We start from the raw sequence: 22,734 nt of genomic DNA on the forward strand, positions 1-22,734 counted from the left end.
CCCGCATGTCAGAGCAACTGATCGTAGATGTGCTAAATTTAGCACAGCTATGATCAACTATTAATTACCCCCATAGTTTTAATAGGACTCAACCAAGCTGGTTCCTGTAAATCACCCCCAGAAGCCCCACTATATGAAGGCTGAGTGTATTGCTCACACATGAGAGAATCTGCAAGGGAGGGAGAAAACCTGGTGTGACAGATATTACACACAGCTTTCTTCACCATGCTGACAGGGAACATTAACACACACACATACACACACACACACACACACACACACACACACACACACTGCCCAGCCCAGTATGTGTGGAGAGACTCAGAGAGGAGGGACCAGCACCAACCTGTAACTAACAATTTAGAAATTAGGCAAGTTAGGCAATTTGTTTTTTTATGTGTGAGGAGCCTAAGAAAAGGTTCCCACAGCGGGCTCTTCCCCTTACTACACACCTGTACCAGTGTCTGGCCATGGAGTATCCTCTGGAGGATCTGGCTGTCCTGCTGCAGTGCTGAGAGTGCAGGAAATGGCCCAAGGAAGCTTCTGGTCCCACTCTGAGGGAGCTCCGCCCCCTGCTATGGCGCCAGAGCTACAGTAAATACAGAGCCGGCCCTAACCAATATGATGCCCTAGGCAAGATTTTGGCTGGTGCCCCCTAGCACCACCGCTGGTTCCGCCTCTGACCTTGCACCTCTTTCCCAGCACCATCACACCTCACCCATAGCAGTCCTTATTTTGGTGTTTGTACCCCCTATATTTTAAATAGGAACAGTTTGCACATTTGGTGCACAGCCCAAAAAGGGGTGTGTTTTTGCTGGCAAGGGGCATCGCCACACAATAGTAACCACAATTCCAATTACGCCACACAGTACTGCAACTTCATTCACATTTGATCATGCAATAGTGTCCATAATTCATATTACATCTCACAGTAGTATCACTTTACCTTATAAACGTTACTCCTCACAGTAGAGCCCCTTATTCACATTACATCACACCCTATTGCTCTTTATTCACATTAGATGACACAGCAGTGCCCTTTCTATACGCAATGCCACATAGTAGAGCACCTTATACACATAATGCCACACATTAGTAATGTATTTATACACATAATTCCACACAGTAATGCCCCTACACATATGAGACACATTATTAATGTCCTTATAAACATAATGCGCACATTATGACAACCTTTATTAATGCCCTTTTACACATAATGTCCCTTACACGTAAGCTGCACATTATTAATGCCCTTTTACACATAATGTCCCTTACACGTAAGCTGCACATTATTAATGCCCTTATACACATAATGACACACATAGTGCCCCCTACACATTTGCTGCACATTATTAGTGCAACTATACACATAATGACACACATACAGTAGTACCTTTTTACACATGTCGCACATTATTAATGCCCTTATACACATAATGACACGCATAGTGCCCCTTACACATATGTTGCACATTATTAATGCATTTTTACATGACACACATAATGCTCCTTACACATATTCCAAACACTACTGCACAACCAACCTACTCACATGCACACATCACTCACACTGCCACTAACACTGTGACCTCTGCCTCTGCTTGGATACAGATGTGTCCTCATAAATATTGCCTCAATGCTAACATCTGGCACCTTTTTTTAATGAAAATGCATCTTATTTGCATTGCTATGTGGCTAGGATGCACAAGCAGCTTCTACTGATTAAACTGATATGCAGCATGCCTATATACTGTGTGAGACTGTGGCTGTATCTGCATATGAAATGCTACACATAGAATATAGGCATGCTGCATATCATTTTAATCAGCAGAAGCTGATGATGCCCCTAGGCATATCAAATGCCCTAGGCAATTGCCTAGTTTGCCTATGCCTATGGCCGGCTCTGAGTAAATGCATATTTATACTGGCAATGTCCCCAATAATGGGATCCGGTCTGAAGATCGACAGTGTCTAGGTCGACAATGTTTAGGTCGACCACTATAGGTTGACAGTCACTAGGTCGACATGGATGGAAGGTCGACAGGGTTTCTAGGTCGACATGTGCTAGGTCGACAGGTCTAAAGGTCGACATGAGTTTTTTTTAAAAAAAATTGGGGGGGATTTTTTCATACTTAACGATCCACGTGGACTACGATTGGAACGGTAAAGTGTGCCGAGCGAAGCGGTAGCGGAGCGAAGGCACCATGCGAGGGGACGCGGTGCACTAATTTGGGATCCCGGTCACTTTACGAAGAAAACGACACCAAAAAAATTAAAAATCCTCATGTCGACCTTTAGCCCTGTCGACCTAGCACATGTCGACCTAGAAACCCTGTCAACCTTCCATCCATGTTGACCTAGTGACTGTCGACCTATAGTGGTCGACCTAAACATTGTCGACCTAGATACTGTCGATAAAACGAACCACACCGCCCAATAATGTGTAAAATGAGGCCCCAACACCTAATTACACTGCCGCTGCCAGTCTGCGCGGGGGCAGGGCTATGGTATCACCCCAGAGGGAGTCCATATGCCCGCACCGCATCTGAGCTGCACCAAGAACCGGGGGAACCCCGCTAGCGGAACCCCCTGGCAACACTCATCACTCTCTGTACTTCAGGATCTGTGCTGGGGTTGTGCGGAATGCTGCGGGTGTGTGCGGGAGAGCGCAGTGCCTGAGGCACACTGACCCCCAGGACTGTTGTCCTGTCAGCGGGATCCAGCTCAGCACCTCCAGGAGGCCAGTGCCGGTGTGTTCCCCAGCGTCCCTCGGTGCAGGTAGGCTGTAGCCCAACAGCCTACCCGAAAAAAAATTAAAGTTTTAAAATTAACTGAGAAAGTCCTCTGGAGCTACAGAGTGTGCATCTTCTCCTGAGGGCACAGTTTTCTAAACTGGGCTGTGGGGGAGGGCATAGAGGGAAGGAGCCAGCACACCCTGTTTGAAGAATTTAAAGTGCATTGGCTCCTTTGGACCCCATCTATACCCCATCGTACTAAGACTAACCCAGTGCCGAAGCCCCTGGAGTAAACCGCTTAGCCAATGCTGATGCCCTGTCCTTAATGCTCTAGCCCCTAACCCAAACACTTAAACTGGCCCTGGTACCATGGCCCAGACCGCTGGACCAAGCCTATACAATATCCCTTGTGCCCTAACCGAAACCTCTAAACTAGTCATAGTAACCAAACCACTAGCTCAGACCCCTAAAAGTTCCCTAATACCCTAACCCAAAACACTAAACTAACTCTAATACTCTACCCCAGACTGCTAAATCAATGTGTAGGTATGCTTGCTGTGTGTGTGTATATGCTGTGTTTACTGTATGTATGCTGTGTGTGTGTGTGTGCGTGTGTGTGTGTGTTTGTAAGTATGTTGCGTGTGTGTCTGCTGTGTGTATATATGCTATGTTTGCGCGCGTGTGTGTGTGTTTGTGTGTGTGTGTGTGTATATATATATATATATATATATATATATATATATATATACTGTATCTATATATCTATATATCTATCTCTCTACATATACACACAAACACACATACGCATGTACAGTATGTTAACCTCCCCATGAAAATCCTGCGTTTGCCCCTGCAAGTTCTGCTTTTGGTTCCTTTTGATTGTAACTAATAATATATTTTACAGTACTGCCCACTTCAGAGGTAGTCCTGCAGAACACACTCTAGCAGCATCATTGGGATCGACCGAGATCCCGAAGCTATTCAATTGACAGCACCATGAAGCCTGACTATAGGATTTTTGCTCGCACCCCTCCTGAGTTGGAAACAGAAATCTGACTGAACTAATGCCTCAATGCAGTTTTCTGTCTTTAGCAGGGCGTAAACAGCATCGGCCGGCACTTAAGTTGGAGAATCATGTTCTTGCGACTAAACACCCGACTTAAGGTGTGAGAACTGCCATCTCCCGACTAGCGATGAGGACAACTGAATAGCTCCGGGACATCCTTCCTGGCGCTATTAACATTTCTTTGAGTTGAATCGAGCCCAGTGATGTTAATTACATTCCATGTGGTCAGTACAAGGTAGCACTATTTATTGTGGAGCTGCAGATACAAAGTTACCCCTATCGCAAAACAGGTTGGGTGAACTGGCTGCATTCAAAACTGCTTGTTGGTATGTTTATTATGTAATATAAGGATTTAGGACCCAACTCAGCAATGTATGAAAATGTAGTCGCAGTTGGAGTTAGTACTCAGCAGCTGTGCGAAAAAAACTGCAAATAGAGCAGCTACAGGGATTTGTAGGGAGGCGCCCATAGGAGGCATCTAAGATCTGCCACTTGTGTAGGAACCAGGGGCGGACTGGGGTGGAAAACCAGCCCGGGAAATCTATGGAAGCAGCGCGAATGGGGTGCGGTCTCATGAGGGGGTGGGGTCTGTTGAGGGGGATGGGATCCCTCCTCATAGGGCCTGATTGTATGCAATTGCAGCCTTCCTTGCATCTTTAGCTGTATTTGTGTCTGAGACCAGGAGCAGATTGGGAACTAAAAGTGGCCCTTTAAAATTTCTGAGAAGTGGCCCGACATGGGCAGCACAAGATATCACACATGCCGTGTAGCCATGGCAGCATCACTGGATGGCAGAGTTACTGTACTGCAGAGATGGAATAACAGAATAATTGCGGACAATGCAGTGTACTGAGTGCGGTGGGCTGCCTGTCGCGTGGGGGGTGGGACCACATGTCAACAAACAAACAGGCCCCACAGACACGTCAGCCTACCAGGAATTTTCCTGGTGAGCCATATGGCCAATCCGTCCCTGGAAGGAACACACAGACATCGGACGCAAATTAGTTGATAGTCAAGCTTCTGAGTAACCTTGGAAGTAAGATGCCGGAGACATCGTAACTTTGTATGTGATCGCAGTTGTAGGCTCAGACATGCCACAGAAATTATGGCGACACACCTGAATTTGAGTTACCACACACAAACTTTCCCTGCCTGTTACTTTGATAAATTCTCAGAGCGACCACTGCTGCAAAACTGTTGCGGCACATGCACAGTGTGACCTATCAGCATGAGCAGTGGCAAGTCATCGCTCCACAGCGTACAACACCGACACTGCATACGTATCTGAATCAGGTCCTAAATACATTTAATACATTTTTATACAGTATATCATATGGATTCGTAGATTAGCATATAATAAAATTTATTTCAGTTCAAGATGCAGATCTTGCTGGATGAATGCTTTTCATATAGATAAGAATTTATGGATGTAATGGAGGCATGCTGTATATTAATTTATACTCCAGGTGCACATACCAGATATCCAGGTGAAGTTGGTCACTATAAATATCATCAATTTCACTGTCAGAAAAATAACACAACATGTTAATTATGTTATATAACAACAACAATAATAATAATAATAATAATAATAATAATAATAATAATCTGAAATGACAACAAATATGAAGATGATTTTATTAAGATTGTGACTTTTAACCTATTCTTGCTCCAAACAACATTTTGGTACCTATTGTGGCAATAGGAACAGTTAAGTAATGTGTGTCTTACCTGTTTGTTGATTTCAGTGTTTCTACCTGCAGCCCAGCACAGCTAACGGCATGTGATTGATCAAATCAGAGCAGATGTGAAGAGCTTCCTTTAAAAGGCAGGGTGGGTGTGTTGTTTGCCTGTCAGTCTGGGAGGGAGAGGAGTAGTCTAGGGTATATAAGGTCTGTCTGGGCCATTTGTCTGTATGACTAACATCTGTAAAGTTGTCCGGTGACAAGGAAGTAGGTCTCTGTTAGTCAGTGACAGGGCTGTGAACATTTACTCCGTAATGGTTACTGGTCTGATGTCATCCTGACAAAATAAAACTGTGGTGCAGAAGTCCAGAGTCAGTGTGTGCTTCCACTACACAGCTTCTTTATCACACTATCTAATTATACGTACGCATCTAACAAATAATATGTATATAAAAGTCTCTAATTCTACTTGAAGAACATGCAACTGCCCCCCCAACTGTTATAATATGTGATGGCATGCACTTACTTTGAGCAAAAGCTCCAGTTCTACTATAGGAAGCTAATCCAATTGCACAATAAGATTCAATATCTGGCCGGTTGCAAAATATTGCATCATCCAAGGGAAGGAACTGGGTGGCCAGGGCATTTATAGTAAAGTGTGGGCTGGGCACACCTTAAATTGCACCAACATGGAAAAACAAGATTTACTTTTGCAGGACAAGTAATTTAATTGCGTTTCGAAGGTATGAAGACTGTATTTACAGTTGCATTCCAATTTTAGTTAATTAATGTACAATATAGCCTGTTGGAAATTATGTGTGTGTGCAGATGTTGAAATTGCAGAGTTACATACCAGCGGATGACTCAGACTATGAACAGCCCAGTTACTTAATCAGTGGTGTTGTTTATTGGTAGATAGCAGGTACAGCCGTACTCACTGTTACAGGGACACTGGTGATGGAGTGGAGTAAGGTGTAATACAGCTCACCAGATGGTGAGTGTATTCTGCAAACTACCTGCGTTGCACAGATGCTAGAACAGCTTCACATGCAGGTATTTCCCAGGAGACTTCTGTCTCCCACTATGTCACTGCACAGTTTCACACAGTTCAGATCTAGGCAGCCATATTGGGGTAGGGCATGAAGCTAACCTGGAGAACAGGAAGACTGGAGTATGTGCAGCAGTGCAGTCCTCTTTCAACATATCCTTGTAAGAGGACAGTATTTGTATGAGTGCTCAGGAGATGCCAGCAGAGTCATCTCATACCTTCATTGAGTTGTCTTTATTTGCCCATTTAGAATTTTAGATGCATTTGGTACAGGTCAATATGGTTATAAACATAGCTAGGTACTCATGTAATAGATAACTCATATAAGCAATATCTCAGGAGAATATAGAAAACTTTAGTTTGATGAAGAAAATGGTCCTAAAGAGCTAATACCAGACAGCATGCACATTTCTATACAAACCCACAATCCTACAATGGTGGGCACAGAGTAATTATACAGGGGCATATCCTTATATAACAATGTGGACACAGATAAAAGCTCATTGCTGATTGATTGGTGTGGTATCAGTGCAGCTTTGCCCTTTTGGGTAAGGCTACTAAATAGCCCTTAACGTCAAGTCATGCAGAGATGATAGATCCACTTCCAGCATTTCCTCTGTCAGGATCATTGGGATAAATATTGGACCACTTGGTACATATGATTTTCTTGCTATTAAAGTCATCCCAAGTTTTACACAGTTCAGTCATCAGGGCTCATTTATAGTTGGGCACATTAGCGCTCCAAACGTGCGCAGAAAAATACATATGCAGAATAAAGCACACTTATGTAGGTATGTCGAGTTGCATGTATAGTAAATCAAGATGTCGCATTTTCAACAGCAGTAGTTCTTGCAAAAGGCTTATTTACATTTTACAAGGATGAATTTTAGGCATAAGAAAGAACACGGAGGACATTCACATACGGCAGTAGTGTCATAAACCTCCCGGCTATGTGTTTTCACGCTTCATACAGGCACACAGGAGTTAAGGATTTTTGTTGGGAGGAGTTAAAATAGTAGTCAGGGTATTTTGATTGGGTTAGAGTTGGGTAGGAAGTTCTTTGTGTATTTAAGCTGGGGTGTTGAAAACTAGGCTGTCTCTTTCTTCTGGACGTTAGGACAGAGAAATACTGCTTGTTTACCAGTTATTAATAATTATCTTGTGTTATTGCAGCTTTTTCCCCTCTTGTTTCATTATCTGTTGCCTATCCTTACTGTCATCCTTCTATTGCCTTCTTGGTTCTTCCCTGGTTTCTATTTTTCCTGTCCCTCTTCTCTTTCCGTGTTTCCATCTTACGTTATTTGTGCAGTATGGATAGGCCCCACCAGGTAGTGGCGTTACCTGCCCGGTATCTGTCGGGTGCTGCTGCCGGGGTGGTCAGTGCCGGTGGCTCCGGGGATGCTGTAGGCGATAGTTGCCGCGGGCGCTCCTGTGTGTGGGCGGTAGCAGGGTCTGCTGCTACTGAGGCGTTGGGAGCTTCGCCGGCTGCCGGAGCTCCAGTAATGGTCCAAGTTGCAGAGGCGGGGCCAGGGGCGCCCACAGGACCATGTCATGATCAGAGGCCTTTCCGATTTGGTTGGTCACAGCCAGGACCCAGCGGCGCTATTTTGTAGGATGGGTGTACAGAGGGCTGATAGGGGGTGCTGTGTGTCACCTGTAGCGACCAGCAGAGCTCGGGGCCAGACAATTGTTAGGCCGCGTGCAGAAGGGGCTGTCAGCGGGGAGATCCAAACGGCCTCGGCAGTGGGGGATCCAACCATGTTTCGGATGGTTCTTATGGCGTTTGATAATGCGAAGCGCACAGGCAGGGAAGACGCCAGTGTCATTTTGAGGGGCTGTATGCCGGCGAGTGAGGGCAGTGCTAAGCAGAAATCTGAATAACCAGCATCAACCCCTCGCAGGGTGGCGGAAAGGGCTTGTGCGCCCGTGGCACGTAACAGGGTTGGGGGCCCCTCGGGCCAGATTGTATGCTGTGGGCAGGGCGCCTGTCAGGGGAGGTGATAGGGCATGCTTGCTGTGGATGTCTAGGAGGTCATGGCGTCGGTGTCTTCCCTGTGCACTGTGATGATGTCGGCTTTGGTACCCATGTGTACCACCGGTCCTGGTGGGGGTTACCTGGGGACGTTGTGGACGCAGGGCTGTGGGTCCGGCAGTCGCTGCAGCGGAAAGGGGCGCACAGGGCACCAGGTGGTCCTCCGGGACTAGTTTGGATGGTATGCCTCTGGTGTCGGATGTGGTTTCTCCTGTATCTGCAGCTGCAGTGATGACGGTTGACGTGGGCAGGAATGATAGGAATCATGTGGATGAGTCAGGTGCCAGGGCTTCTCATTTGGAAATGGCATCTGGAGGTTCAGGTGAGCCCTCTATTGACCCCGAGTGGCATAGTGGGTGGGGGGTCAGAGACAGCTGGCTCAATAGCATCTAGCACTGATAGCTCTTTGGGGGCTAGCCGGATAAGCAGCACTCGGGGAGAAGGCACGGACTAGGAAGTCGTGGTAGTGGTGAGAAGAGCAACAGCCTTTTGTCAATATCATCCAAGTCTTCGGGTTCCTCAGACAACTGGGGTAGGTCCTCGAGGGGTTGTTGCGTGAAGCGATGATGTAGGTCGTCCAGTACCAGCACGTCAGTGGAGTCTGCTCAGTCGGATGAGGTACAATATGAGAATATGGCAGTTCTGCAGGGTTTGCGCCCGCGGGTGAAGAATCACATTAGAAAGGGGTGGTACGTTAACTTTTTCACTTTAACAAGCAAGAGTAAGAAGGTGCTAATTGGTTAAGGGGCATGTATGTTTTTGCTGCGTGCTATGTGGAGACGCGTCCAGACAAGCACATTAATGTGGTGCGTTATAACGTCCTGATGTAGAATGTCTTTGAGGGGTATGGCTCAGAGAACTTATGACGAGAAATTTCGGCACAAGCAGCACGGGCGTGCGGTGATGGATTTCGTCAAAAAATACGTGGAACTATTTGTCGACATTACCCAGCCAGATACGTCACCATTGGAAGCTGCCCCAGCATGTTGTGTGGGCAATAGGGCTTGGAGTGCCCTGTAGGTGCGAGCAATGTACATCGGGAATATCACGTACAGGGCATGGTAAGTGCTTTGCGTTTAATAATTGGCAATGTTCTCTGGGGATTCAGTGTAAGTTTTGGCATCTTTGTATTAGGTGTGGGGGAACGCACCCCATCAAAGACTGTACCCGGTCAGTCGGTGGAGGTGGGGGCATGCCTGCCCAGCAAAGCCGCAGTCCCGCAGCTCCTACTTCTATGTAGAGCACCCACCCCCATGCGTCTGGGGGCAATGTCAAGTAGGTTGACATTTACCCTGACAGTGACACTGCTGAGTTCCTTCGTTTGGGTTTTTCTCTTCCTGTGGAAGGTAATGTCAGGTCCGGGCCATCACGTAACTTGCGCTCTGCAAAAGAATACCCAGTAGTTTTGTGTGATAAGGTGATGGCTGAGGTCGCGTTAGGTCTGATGGAGGAGCATTTCTCAGAGCCTCCTGTCAATAATTTGGTGCTGTCTCCGGGTGTGGTGGTACTAAAAAAGACCCTTGGTAAGTTTAGGCTGATCCAACATCTGTTTTATCCAGTGGATGCTTCAGTGAACGATGCAATAGCTGATGTTCACTGCAGCGTGTCATATAATTCGTTTGAATCGGCTCTAGATACAGTGCTGGCTTTCGGACATGGAGCCCTCATGTGCAAGCTGGATGTTGAATCAGCTTTTCGCTGGCTTCCATTACATTCGACTGTTGTCATGGCTGTGGTTGTTTGTGAACCCGGACTAGTACTTGACACTGGGTTTGGTCTTGAGCGCAGTGGACAGAATTGGACTGGCTTGATGAATGATCTGCTCATGCTGAAGTGGCAGTTAGGCAGAAGGCTATATGTGAAAGGTGACCAGCTATGGGTACTGAAAGACTGGTGGTGAGAGCCACCAGTGCAATGAGTAGCTGGGCTGTCGCCAAACTGAAAGTCACATGAGGACTGGTGAGTGAGGGAATGCTGGGAGGGACCAGCAATGCAGGAATGGAATGCTGGGTGGAACCAGCACAGCCGGGAGATCGGATGCTTGACTAAATCAGTGTGGCAGTTCACAGAAGGCTGGGCAGAACCAGTGCAGTAGCTTGCAGAGGAAGCTGAGGATATCAGCAATGCAGGCTGTTCGCAGAAGGCTGGACGGAACCAGCGTAGTAGTTGCAGCGGAAGCGGAGGATATCAGCAATGCAGGCAGTTCACAGAAGGCTGGACGGAACCAGTGCAGTAGTTGCAGAGGAAGCTGAGGATATCAGCAATGCAGGAAGTTCACAGAAGGCTGGAGGGAACCAGCGCAGTAGTTACAGAAGAAGCTGAGGATATCAGCAATGCAGGTATTCCAGATGCTGGGCAATACTGTGCAGCGCAGTGGGATTCCGAATGTCGTGGAATGCATTACTAGCACTGCTGGTTTCCCAGGTGCTGAGACATGGTGATTCTGCACAGTATGTCAGTTAATGCTGCAGGGTGTTAAGACAGCAGTGCCAGGTTTTCCGGATGCTGAAGTGCACTAACTTTGCACAGCAGGTTGACTGGATGCTAGTAGAAACCAGCAGAGTCTCTAATGCCGCTACGGGATGCAGGACAGTCCCTCTGGATCACTGGCCTTTTAAATCATCCAGGAAGTCAGGGAGTGCTTGAGATGACAACTGCACTGAGTGTATACTAGCAGGAGATTCTGGAGCTCACTCCAGGCTAAGAGACACCAAAGCACTGACAGCTTGCCAGTTCTGAGACTTGGAATTTATTCCCAGTGTTTACAGCCGAGTGGATGAGCAGCTCACATGATGGGGAGGATTGGCGCCAGGAAAGTCAGCTGACTGGAGACTGTCATGGCGCTGTCTATGGAGGTGAGCTGCGGGAACCTTGGCGTGCTGCGGCCGTGGATGGCCGCTATGGCTGCTAGACAGAGAGACGCAGGTACAAAGGGCCTAATTCAGATCTGATTGAAGCAGCAAATTTGCTAGCTAATGGGCAAAACTATGTGCACTGCAGGGGGGGGGGGGGGGCAGATATAACAAGTGCAGAGAGAATTAGATGTGGGTGGGGTGTGTTCAAACTGAAATCTAACTTGCAGTGTAAAAATAAAGTAGCCAGTATTTACCCTGCACAGAAACAAAATAACCCACCCAAATCTAACTCTCTCTGCACAAATGATTTCTGTCCCATCTGCAGTGCACATGGTTTTGCCCATTAGCTAACAAATTTGCTGCTGCGATCAGATCTGAATTAGGCCCAAAGTACCAAGAGCCGCGGTGAGCGGCGGAAGACATAAGGGGAGCGCAGAAATGAAGGATCGCGCCCAGGCTTGTGGCAGAGGTAATATAGAGCGCGGCTGATGAGCGCAGATAACCTCCATTTTGTGACAGTTGTCAAGGGAGATTCAGAGGGATTTACTAGTTTGGGATTCCTTTTCTTCCAGTTTTAACGGCGTCAGGATTTGGGTGGCCCCTCCGATTGCCAGTCCTGGTGTCCAACTCCTCACAGATGCGGCAGGCGTCACCTGCTTTGGAGCATTTTTTTTTTTTTTTTAGAAGGAAAATGGTGTGCTGCGCCTTGGCCGGTGGAGTGGGTTGAGGATGGTTTGACGGGCAATATAACTTTGGAGGTGTTTTCGATTATGGTGCCGTTGGAGATGTGGTCTGGTAGGCTGGAGAATAGAGACATAGTGTTCTGGTGTGACAATCTGGGCGTACTGGCAGCATTCAACTTCCCTTCCAGTTGTTCGTGTGCTGGTGCAGATTGTCCTCAGATTTCTGGAAAATAACATACTGCTTAAGGTGGAGCATGTACCAGTGAGTGATTATGGGATTGCTGATGCTCTTTCTTGGTTCGACTGGCTGCACATTCGGCGGTTGACGCCATATGCCGAAACATTTGGTGAGTCTTGTCCCTTTTATGTGTGGCAGGTTATCCATCCGACATGGGGGACTAGCTCATCGGTCCATGGCCCCAGCAACCTATGCAGCTTGCCTCTCCGCGTGGGAGCAGTGGAGCCAGATCTTGATATGCAGGGGCAATAGAGGTAAGAATTTGCATTCTTTAATTCTTGCCTTTGTGTGGCATTTATACTCGTCGAATTCTAGAGAATACGTCGTTAAACTGCTGGTAGGCATATACTATTTCCTTCATTTACGAGAGGAGCAGGATGTGACCAAATCTCTTTTTCTTTCCAGGCTCCTGAAAGGTTGGGCTAGGGCTACCCCTACCCCTCCGGATGCGCGTTTACCCATTGACGGTCCTACGTTGTGACATTTGTTTCAAGTTATGTCGAGAGTTTGCACGTTGAGTTTCAAAGTTATTTTGTTTAAATTTGCATTTGCAATGGATTTCCAGGATGCGTTCAGGGTGGGCGAATTGGTGACCTCTTTGAGGAAGTCTGTGTCGCATATGCTGACATCACACACAGTGGTTCGGGAAGATGGAATATGGTGTAGAGTGCAGCTCTCCAAGACAGAGTCCGGGTGGTGGAGGACATTGGGTCTTCATGGGACGTTGCTCAGATCGCAGGATCTGTCCTGTGGCCTTGGCTATGGCTTATGCAAGACTCCATCCAGTTTCTGAAGGTTCCTGGTTCGTACATTCAGATGGATCACCTTTAACCCGCTTTGGATGGGTTTTGAAGCACTGCATCCTCAAACTGGGTCAATCTCCGGGGTGTCTATGGTACTAATTTGTTCCGTATCTATGTCGCCATGGCTGCCGCTGTGGCGAGTTGGTCCATGGACAATATTCGGACGCTGGGCAGGTGGAAATCTGGGGTATTTTGCAGATACATCAGATGTTGAACTGGTTGGTGCACCCTAACTTGAGGATTAGCTAGTTGTCACGATTAGGTAGGGGTCTTGAGGAGTTTTTTGTTTTACCATCAGCTTTAAATGTTTTGTGTTTTTTGCCTCAAGTCAAGCTAGGAGATCTGTGCTCCCTGTCCCTCCCCTCCCACATTTGTCAGGTTTAGGCCTTGTTTCCCCTACGCCCCATTATTTAAGATCAGGCTATTTGCCTGTTACGCTTGGGATTTTCTTGATTGGATGTTCTTTGGTTATCGAGTGTTGCCTTGTTGGAGTCATTAATAACATTGTTTATTCATTTTTACAGGGTTGCGTTTAGACGAGCAAGTGATATGCGTAGTTGGCCACTAGTTCATGTACTGAGTGGCTTGTTCTGTTGCAAAGGATGTCGCTAGATACCAGGAAGCGTTTTTTGTTAGATGGATAGGGAGAAGGGGAATGTGATGGGAGGCATTCTGCCTGGTTTTGGACGAAGCATTGGGTATATTCAGATATCCGTTGTTCCTGACTGTTCATGTGGGAAGCAATGATTTGACCTTGATTTGAGCTGTGACATTAGGCAACAATTGGTGGAGTTGATAGAGGAGTGGCCCTTTTATCGGGTGTGGTGGTCAGAGATTATACCGCGTTTTGTGTGGCATGACGCTGTGAGTCCGAGTGCTATAGAACTGGTGCAGAGGAGAGTTAACATTAGTTCAGGGCAGATGGAGTTCATCTTTCTGAAGAGGGTACAGCTAGGTTTGTGGATGATGGCCCTCATTCCGAGTTGTTCGCTCACAAGCTGCTTTTAGCAGCTTTGCACATGCTAAGCCGCCGCCTACTGGGAGTGAATCTTAGCATAGTAAAATTGCGAACGAAAGATTAGCAGAATTGCGAATAGACACTTCTTAGCAGTTTCTGAGTAGCTCCACACTTACTCGGCAACTGCGATCAGTTCAGTCAGTTTCGTTCCTGGTTTGACGTCACAAACACTCCCAGCGTTCGCCCAGACACTCCCCCGTTTCTTCAGACACTCCCGCGTTTTTCCCAGAAACGGCAGCGTTTTTTCACACACACCCATAAAACGGCCAGTTTCCGCCCAGAAACACCCACTTCCTGTCAATCACATTACGATCACCAGAACGAAGAAAAAACCTCGTAATGCCGTGAGTAAAATTCCTAACTGCATAGCAAATTTACTTGGCGCTGTCGCAGTGCGAACATTGCGCATGCGCAATTAGTGGAAAATCGCTGCGATGCGAAGAAAATTACCGAGCGAACAACTCGGAATGACCACCGATATTTTTAGAGGGGTTCGGTTGGTTTAGAAGTTTTTGTAGTATGGTTGCGACATCGGTTTCGGAGGAAACTTTCGTGTTGGTCGATCTCAGAACGGCTTCTGTTTAATTGTTTTTTAATGATAGATTATGTTTCCCTGGGGGGCAGTTCAGTCGCGGAGGTTAGGCATGGACAGACCTGGTGGTTCCTTTCCTTCTCTGTAACTGGGCTGTCGCTTCAAGACGATGCTGATGTGGGCAGATGGCCTCATCGGTTTTGTATTGTCCCTGCAAGTGTTGGGCAGTTCATCCTTGCCTTGTCGGGCAGTTGACCCTGTTTGTGAGTTTACTGCTAGTGCTTACGTTTAAGCTATGCCGTTCTTTTCCTGCCACCATACTTTAGTTTAACATTAGACTTAAATAAAAAACCTAGTTTAAAATAAATCCTCTCAATAAAAAGCTGACCCCTTTCACCGCAATTGCAGTTTTCTGTGTTGTTATTTTAGATAAGTTGGTGTGTGTGAAGTGTGGGTGCATCAGCCGTGGAGAGTTTATAATGTAGATATGAGGCTTCACAGTGTTAGTAGAAAATACAGAAGATGCATTACCCTATTTGTATACACTATTATAATGTAATGAAGTGTAGTGTAAAATAATAGGATTTTTATACCTACCGGTAAATCCTTTTCTCCTAGTCCGTAGAGGATGCTGGGGACTCCAAAAGGACCATGGGGTATAGACGGGATCCGCAGGAGCTTGGGCACACTAAAAAGACTTTGACTGGGTGTGAACTGGCTCCTCCCTCTATGCCCCTCGTCCAGACCTCAGTTATAGGAACTGTGCCCAGGAGAGACGGACATTTCGAGGAAAGGATTTTTGTTTAAACTAAGGGCGAGAAACATACCAGCCCACACCACAAACATACCGTACAACCGGAGTAGCAGCAAACCAGATAACAGCATGAATTAACAACAGCAACAAGCTAAATATAACTAATACACAACCCACGTGTAATCAAATATAACCAGTAATAATACAACTGCAAGGAACAGTCCGCACTGGGATGGGCGCCCAGCATCCTCTACGGACTAGGAGAAAAGGATTTACCGGTAGGTAATAAAATCCTCTTTTCTCTTACGTCCTCTAGGATGCTGGGGACTCCAAAAGGACCATGGGGTCTATACCAAAGCTCCAGAACGGGCGGGAGAGTGCGGACGACTCTGCAGCACCGATTGAGCAAACAGGAGGTCCTCATCAGCCAGGGTATCAAACTTGTAAAACTTAGCAAAGGTGTTTGAACCCGACCACGTAGCTGCTCGGCAAAGCTGAAGTGCCGAGACCCCTCGGGAAGCCGCCCAAGATGAGCCCACTTTTCTGGTAGAATGGGCCTTTACTGACTTCGGCAACGGTAGCCCAGCCGAAGAATGAGCTTGCTGAATCGTATTACAAATCCAGCGTGCAATAGTTTGCTTAGAAGCAGGATTTCCAATCTTGTTGGAAGCATACAGGACAAACAAAGCCTCTGTTTTCCTGGTAAGAGCCGTTCTGGCGACGTAAATTTTCAAAGCTCTTACAACATCAAGAGATTTTTTGGAACCGCCACAGCATCCGTAGCCACAGGCACCACAATAGGTTGGTTAATGTGAAACGAAGAAACCACCTTCGACAGAAATTGTTGACGAGTCCTCAATTTCGCTCTATCCGAATGGAAGATCAAATAAGGGCTCTTGTGAGACAAAGCCGCCAACTCTGACACTCGCCTGGCAGACGCCAGAGCCAAAAGCATGAGCACTTTCCAAGTGAGAAACTTTAACTCAACCTTACGCAAAGGTTCAAACCAGTGAGACATAATGAACTGCAACACCACTTCAAGATCCCACATCGCCACCGGCGGCACAAATGGAGGATTGATATGCAGCACTCCCTTCACGAAAGTCTGAACCTCTGGAAGGACGGCCAATTCTTTCTGAAAGAAAATAGATAAAGCTGAAATCTGCACTTTGATGGAACCCAATTTCAGGCCTGCATCGACGCCTGCCTGCAAAAAATGGAGAAACCCAAGTGAAACTCCTCCACAGGAGCTGCTTTGGTTTCACACCACGAAACATACTTTCTCCAAATACGGTGATAATGTTTCGCCGTAACCTCCTTCCTAGCTTTAAGGGGAGTGGCGCTCAACTTCCATGCCGTCAAACGCAGCCGCGGTAAGTCCGGAAACACGCAGGGCCCCTGCAGTAACAGGTCCTCTCTTAGAGGAAGCGGCCAAGGATCTTCTACAAGCAATTCCCGAAGATCCGGATACCAGGCCCTGCGTGGTCAATTTGGAACGACGAGAATCGCCTGAACCCTTGTTCGACATATGATCCTCAGCACCTTTGGAATGAGAGGAAACGGAGGGAACACATACACCGACTGAAACACCCACGGAGTCACCGAAACACTGCACTGGCTTGGGGGTCCCGTGACCTGGAACAATACCTCGGAAGCTTCTTGTTGAGGCGAGACGCCATCATGTCTATTTGAGGAATTCCCCAACGCCTTGTCACTTCTGCAAATACCTCTTGATGAAGGGCCCACTCTCCCGGATGGAGATCGTTTCTGCTGAGGAAGTCTGCTTCCCAGTTGTCCATGCCCGGGAGGAAGACTGCTGACAGGGCGCTCACGTGCTGTTCCGCCCAGCGAAGGATTCTTGTAGCCTCCGCCATAGCCGCCCTGCTCCTTGGTCCGCCTTGTCGGTTTAAGTACGCCACCGCTGTTATGTTGTCCGACTGGATCAGGACAGGAAGACCCTGAAGAAGGTTCTTCGCTTGCAGCAGGCCGTTGTAAATGGCTCTTAACTCGTGAACATTTATGTGGAGACAAGATTCCTGGTTTGACCATTTTCCCTGGAAATTTCTTCCTTGCGTGACTGCGCCCCAACACGGAAACTTGCATCTGTTGTCAGCAGGACCCAGTCCTTGATTCCGAATCGGCGTCCCTCTAGAAGGTGAGAGATTTGCAGCCACCACAGGAGAGAAATCCTGGCCCTGGAAGATAGACTTATTTTCCGGTGCATGTGCAGGTGAGACCCAGACCATTTGTTCAGCAGATCCCACTGAAACACCTGGGCATGAAACCTGCCAAACGGAATGGCTTCGTAAGCCGCAACCATCTTCCCAAGAACCCGAGTGCATTGATGAATCGACACACTTGTCGGCCTCAGAAGCTCCCTGACCATTGTCTGGATCTCCGGAGCTTTGTCTTCCGGAAGAAACACTCTCTGTAGCTCCGTGTCTAGAATCATGCCCAGAAAGGGCAGCCGAGTGGCCGGGATCAACTGAGACTTTGGCAAATTTAGAACCCAACCGTGCTGTCGCAGAACCGACAGGGAAAGATCCACATTTCTTAACAACTGTTCCTTGGACCTCGCCTTTATCAGGAGATCGTCCAAGTACCGGATAATTGTAACCCCTTGCTTGCGAAGGAGAACCATCATTTCTGCCATGACCTTGGTGAAAACCCTTGGGGCCGTGGAAAGCCCAAACGGCAACATCTGAAATTGGTAATGACAATCCTGCACCACAAATCTCAGGAATGCCTGATGCGGAGGATATATCGGGACGTGTAAGTAGGCATCCTTTATGTCGACTGACGCCATAAAATCCCCTCCTTCTAGGATGGATTTCACAGCTTGAAGAGATTCCATCTTGAACTTGAAAGTTTTCAAGTATGGATTGAGAGATTTTAGGTTCAGAAACGGTCTGACCGTACCGTCCGGCTTCGGTACGACAAAGAGGTTCGAAGAGAACCCTTCCCCCCGTTGGGACGGGGGAACGGGAACAATGACCCTCTGTTGACACAACTTTTGTATCGCAGCATTTACCACTTCTCTTTCCGGAAGAGACACTGGCAAGGCCGAAATGAAAAAGCGGTGAGGGGGCATCTCCTGAAACTCCAGCCTATAACCCTGAGACACTATGTCTAAGACCCAAGGATCCAGGGCTGATTGAACCCAGACCTGACTGAAGATACGGAGCCGGCCCCCCACCGGCCCGGACTCCCACACGAGAGCCCCAGCGTCATGCGGTGGACTTGGTAGAGGCGGGGGAGGACTTTTGGTCCTGGGTGTCTGATCCTGCAGGCGACCTCTTTCCCCTTCCTCTACCCTTTGAAGCGAGGAAGGACGCGCCTTTTCCTCTTTTGTATTTATTAGGTCGAAAGGACTGCATCTGTTGATGGGGTGCCTTTTTCTGTTGTGTGGGAACATAAGGAAGAAAAGATTACTTACCCGCAGTAGCGGTAGACACCAGGTCAGCCAGGCCGTCTCCAAACAAGACACTACCTTTGAAGGGGAGAGCTTCCATATTTTTCAGTCGGCATCAGCATTCCATTGATGGATCCACAGCGCCCTCCTGGCCGAGACCGCCATGGCATTGGCTCTTGATCCCAAGAGGCCAACATCCCTCGCCGCATCCTTTAGGTAATCAGCAGCGTCCTTGATATAACCAAGAGTCAAAAGAATATTATCTTTTTCAAGGGTATCCATATCAGAAGCTAAATTATCAGCCCATTTAGCAATAGCACTACTCACCCATACTGACGCCACAGCAGGTCTGAGCAATGCACCCGTATTAACAAAAATGGCCTTCAAAGACATCTCCAGCTTGCGATCTGCCAGATCCTTGAGAGCCGCCGTGTCAGGGGACAGCAGCGCCACCTTCTTGGACAAACGGGATAGAGCCTTGTCGACATTTGGAGACGACTCCCATTATTCCCTGTCATCAGAGGGGAAAGGATACGCCATAAAAATTCTCTTGGGAATCTGCCACCTCTTATCCGGCGACTCCCAAGCTTTCTCACAAAGAGCATTCATTTCATAAGAGGGGGGGAAACTTCACCTCAGGTCTTTTCCCTTTAAATAGGCAAATCCTTGTTTCCTGAACCGCAGGTTCGTCAGAAATATGTAAAACATCTTTAATAGTCACAATCATGTACTGAATACTCTTAACTACCCTTGGGTGTAAAGTAGCCTCATTAAAATCGACATCGGAATCTGAGTCCGTGTCCGTTTCTACCATCTGGGTAAAAGAACGTTTTTGTGACCCTGAGGGCGTCTGCACCTGAGCCAAAGCATCCTCCATGGATTTTCTCCATGTCTGTGTCTGAGAATCAGATTTATCCAACCTCTTAGACAACAAAGCAACATTAGCATTAAGTGTACTCAACATAGCAACCCAATCAGTAGTCGACTGTGTCGACAGAGCCATTTCCAGCTCCTTTTCTGCGCCCCCAGTAACTTCCTCCGGGGAGGAACACTCAGCCTCAGACATGCCGACACGAAGTACCGACACCCAACACACACACTGGCCAATAAAGGGGACAGCCTACAGGGAAGCCCAGAGAGAGAAACACAGAGGAAGTATGCCAGCTCACACCCCAGCGCCCATATATTACACCACACTAATATATGTCAGCAGCGCTGTACCAATAATAAGAAAAGCACCAAAAAATTGTGGCCCCCATCCCGTTTTGCTCCCTTTTACGTGTGAGGAGCCTGGAGGTTTGGGCCAGCGTTCTCTGCAGCGGCTGTGGAGAGAAGAAAATGGCGCTGGTGAGCTGTGCGGCTAAGCCCCGCCCCTTCTCGGCGCGCTTCAGTCCCGCCTGAATTTAAAAAAATTATACTGGCGGGGGATGGCTATACGGTGCCCGGGCACCGAATATTGTCTTTTACCAGTCTAAAACACTTCAGTAACTGCTGCCCGGGGCGCCCCCCCCCCCCAGCGCCCTGCACCCTGTGAGTGCCGTTAGTGGTATGTGTGGGAGCATGGAGCGCAGCGCTACCGCTGCGCTGTACCTCTGTTACTGAAGTCTTCGGTTCTTCTAATACTCACCCGGCTTCTAGCTTCTGTGAGGGGGGTGACGGCGCGGCTCCGGGAACAAGCAGCTAGGCGAACCAAGTGATCGAACCCTCTGGAGCTAATGGTGTCCAGTAGCCTAAGAAGCAGAGCCCTTAACTAAGCAGAAGTAGGTCTGACTTCTCTCCCCTCAGTCCCTCGATGCAGGGAGCCTGTAGCCAGCAGGTCTCCCTGAAAATAAAAAACCTAACAAAAGTCTTTTTCTAGAGAAACTCAGTAGAGCTCCCCTAGTGTGTGACCAGTCACTCCTGGGCACAAAGTCTAACTGAGGTCTGGAGGAGGGGCATAGAGGGAGGAGCCAGTTCACACCCAGTCAAAGTCTTTTTAGTGTGCCCAAGCTCCTGCGGATCCCATCTATACCCCATGGTCCTTTTGAAGTCCCCAGCATCCTCTAGGACGTAAGAGAAAAAATATAATGAAATACAATCATATGCACATTTGTTATTACCCCATTAAAAATCAAATTGTAATCTTTTCTCCTGCAGTAGTCCAAGTGGAAGTGTCAATTAAGTAATCTGCATAGATGGCTGTGAGGGGTGGTATCGGAATCCCGATGGTCAGAATTCTGACACTCAGAATGCCGACGGATCCCAGTAAGTAGTTTAACCCTAACCCATCCCTCCCGCAGCCTAAAGCCGGGTACACTACTACACGATGTCGGGACAATTTGCCGCTTCGTAATGTCAAAACGTCTACATCGTGCAGCGTGTTCGCATGGTTGCACACTCCCGCGGATCGTCAGCGACAACTTCCAGTAGGCCCTGCTGCAGGGCCGTCAGAAGATATCGCAAGCGACCCAGTGCAGTGTAAATGAAGGGCGGACCAATATGTCGCTTTGTCCATCATATGTGTATGTCCAATCTCTGTTGGCCTGGGCCAAAGGGAATTTGGACCAACCATCAGGACAATTGGCCGTCGCTCTAGTGTGTAGCTGAGCTTAACCACAACCCCCCACCTCCCTGCATCCAAACCCTAACCCTCCCCTTGTGCCTAACTCTAACCTCACTATTTACCATAGGGATTATGACCATCAGGATCCTGATTGTCAGGATCCAGCCCAAATCCTGTCTGTGATTTATATAATATCGCTGCATTGCATTTAGTTGCACCTGCCTTTTAGTAAGCTTTGGATGCGTCCATGTATTATCGTGTTGCAAATTTCATGAACACCCCCTTACTCTGCTCAGCTTATAAACTTGGCAAACTGCTGCTTCAAACCTGTCTTATCAGACATAAGGGGATAAAAGTAAATGATACAAAAAAGCCAAGATACATACATAAGTAGGTGTAACAGAAAGAACTGGCGTAACTGCAACTCTAAATAAGCCCTGTTGTCTGGGATGCTGTGAAACATGGAAGTATGTTGCATTTGATATAGTGCCCAATATAGTATCGAGGGTTCTGCTCACAAAAATTATTTTAGGAGAAGGTTCTGAAACCAGCTGAGCAATGTTAACTTGAAATATAAGGTGGTTTAGGTGCTCAGTGTAACATCACTTACAAAAGGAAGTTTTCATTCCAAATTGGATTCAAGGTATTGCTCTTGACCTCAGTGACCTGGATGTACTTTGCAGGCAGCACTTCCCTTATACTTGAGCGTTTCTCCATTTTGTCTTTCTTCTTTCTGAAGCTAAATTTCCTCTCTTTCTTTTCCTCGGTTTCTTTTGAGCTTTGAACAATCATAATTCCCAGCATGCAATATGGGTCGCTGAAACCTATTCCAATTATATAAAAAAAAAGAGGCATATATCGCAATCCTAAAGATGACGGAACTTGTACTTAATGAGAAATACAGTTTCATAGACTTGTTAGACCCCACAAAAAAAAAAAATGTTTTGCAATTTTATATTTAAAAATGTCTTATATGAAGCATAACATTGTTAGCGTGAGTAACGTTCTCGTTATTGTGTTCCAAATGACTAAAATAAGTAATAGATACAAAGAGCAGCATTATAAAAGTGTGAAAAAGACTTATGGACCTCTTAAAAAAAAATTGGATAAGTGATACTGTGTTTAGTGATGGAAGCAATTTGTTTACCGGTAGGCCACAATAGGCTACAGTATATCTACAATAACACATAATACAATAGGTAGTACAGCCTGGTGCTAATTAAGTTACCAGAGATTTTGTCAGGCAAATTGACCATGTTTTACGGAGGTGTACAGGCATATCTTCAGGACCATAATCACCAATTTAAATTAATTTTTTTAGAGGCACT

The 22,734-nt window shown here is 47.2% G+C and overlaps 1 protein-coding gene across 1 annotated transcript in view; it reads right to left on the reverse strand.

Moving 5' to 3' along the window:
* Nucleotides 1-22,734, reverse strand: part of BAIAP3 (BAI1 associated protein 3) — a 353,459-nt gene that overhangs the window by 211,325 nt on the left and 119,400 nt on the right. Inside the window, exons 6-7 of the mRNA XM_063934569.1 lie at nucleotides 22,017-22,230; nucleotides 5,281-5,325 (exon numbers count right to left, since the gene is read on the reverse strand). Of these exons, the coding sequence (XP_063790639.1) occupies nucleotides 5,281-5,325; nucleotides 22,017-22,230 (259 nt within the window). The remainder of the gene's footprint in view (nucleotides 1-5,280; nucleotides 5,326-22,016; nucleotides 22,231-22,734) is intronic.

Source organism: Pseudophryne corroboree, chromosome 7, assembly GCF_028390025.1.
Source record: "Pseudophryne corroboree isolate aPseCor3 chromosome 7, aPseCor3.hap2, whole genome shotgun sequence".
Taxonomy (NCBI): domain Eukaryota; kingdom Metazoa; phylum Chordata; class Amphibia; order Anura; family Myobatrachidae; genus Pseudophryne; species Pseudophryne corroboree.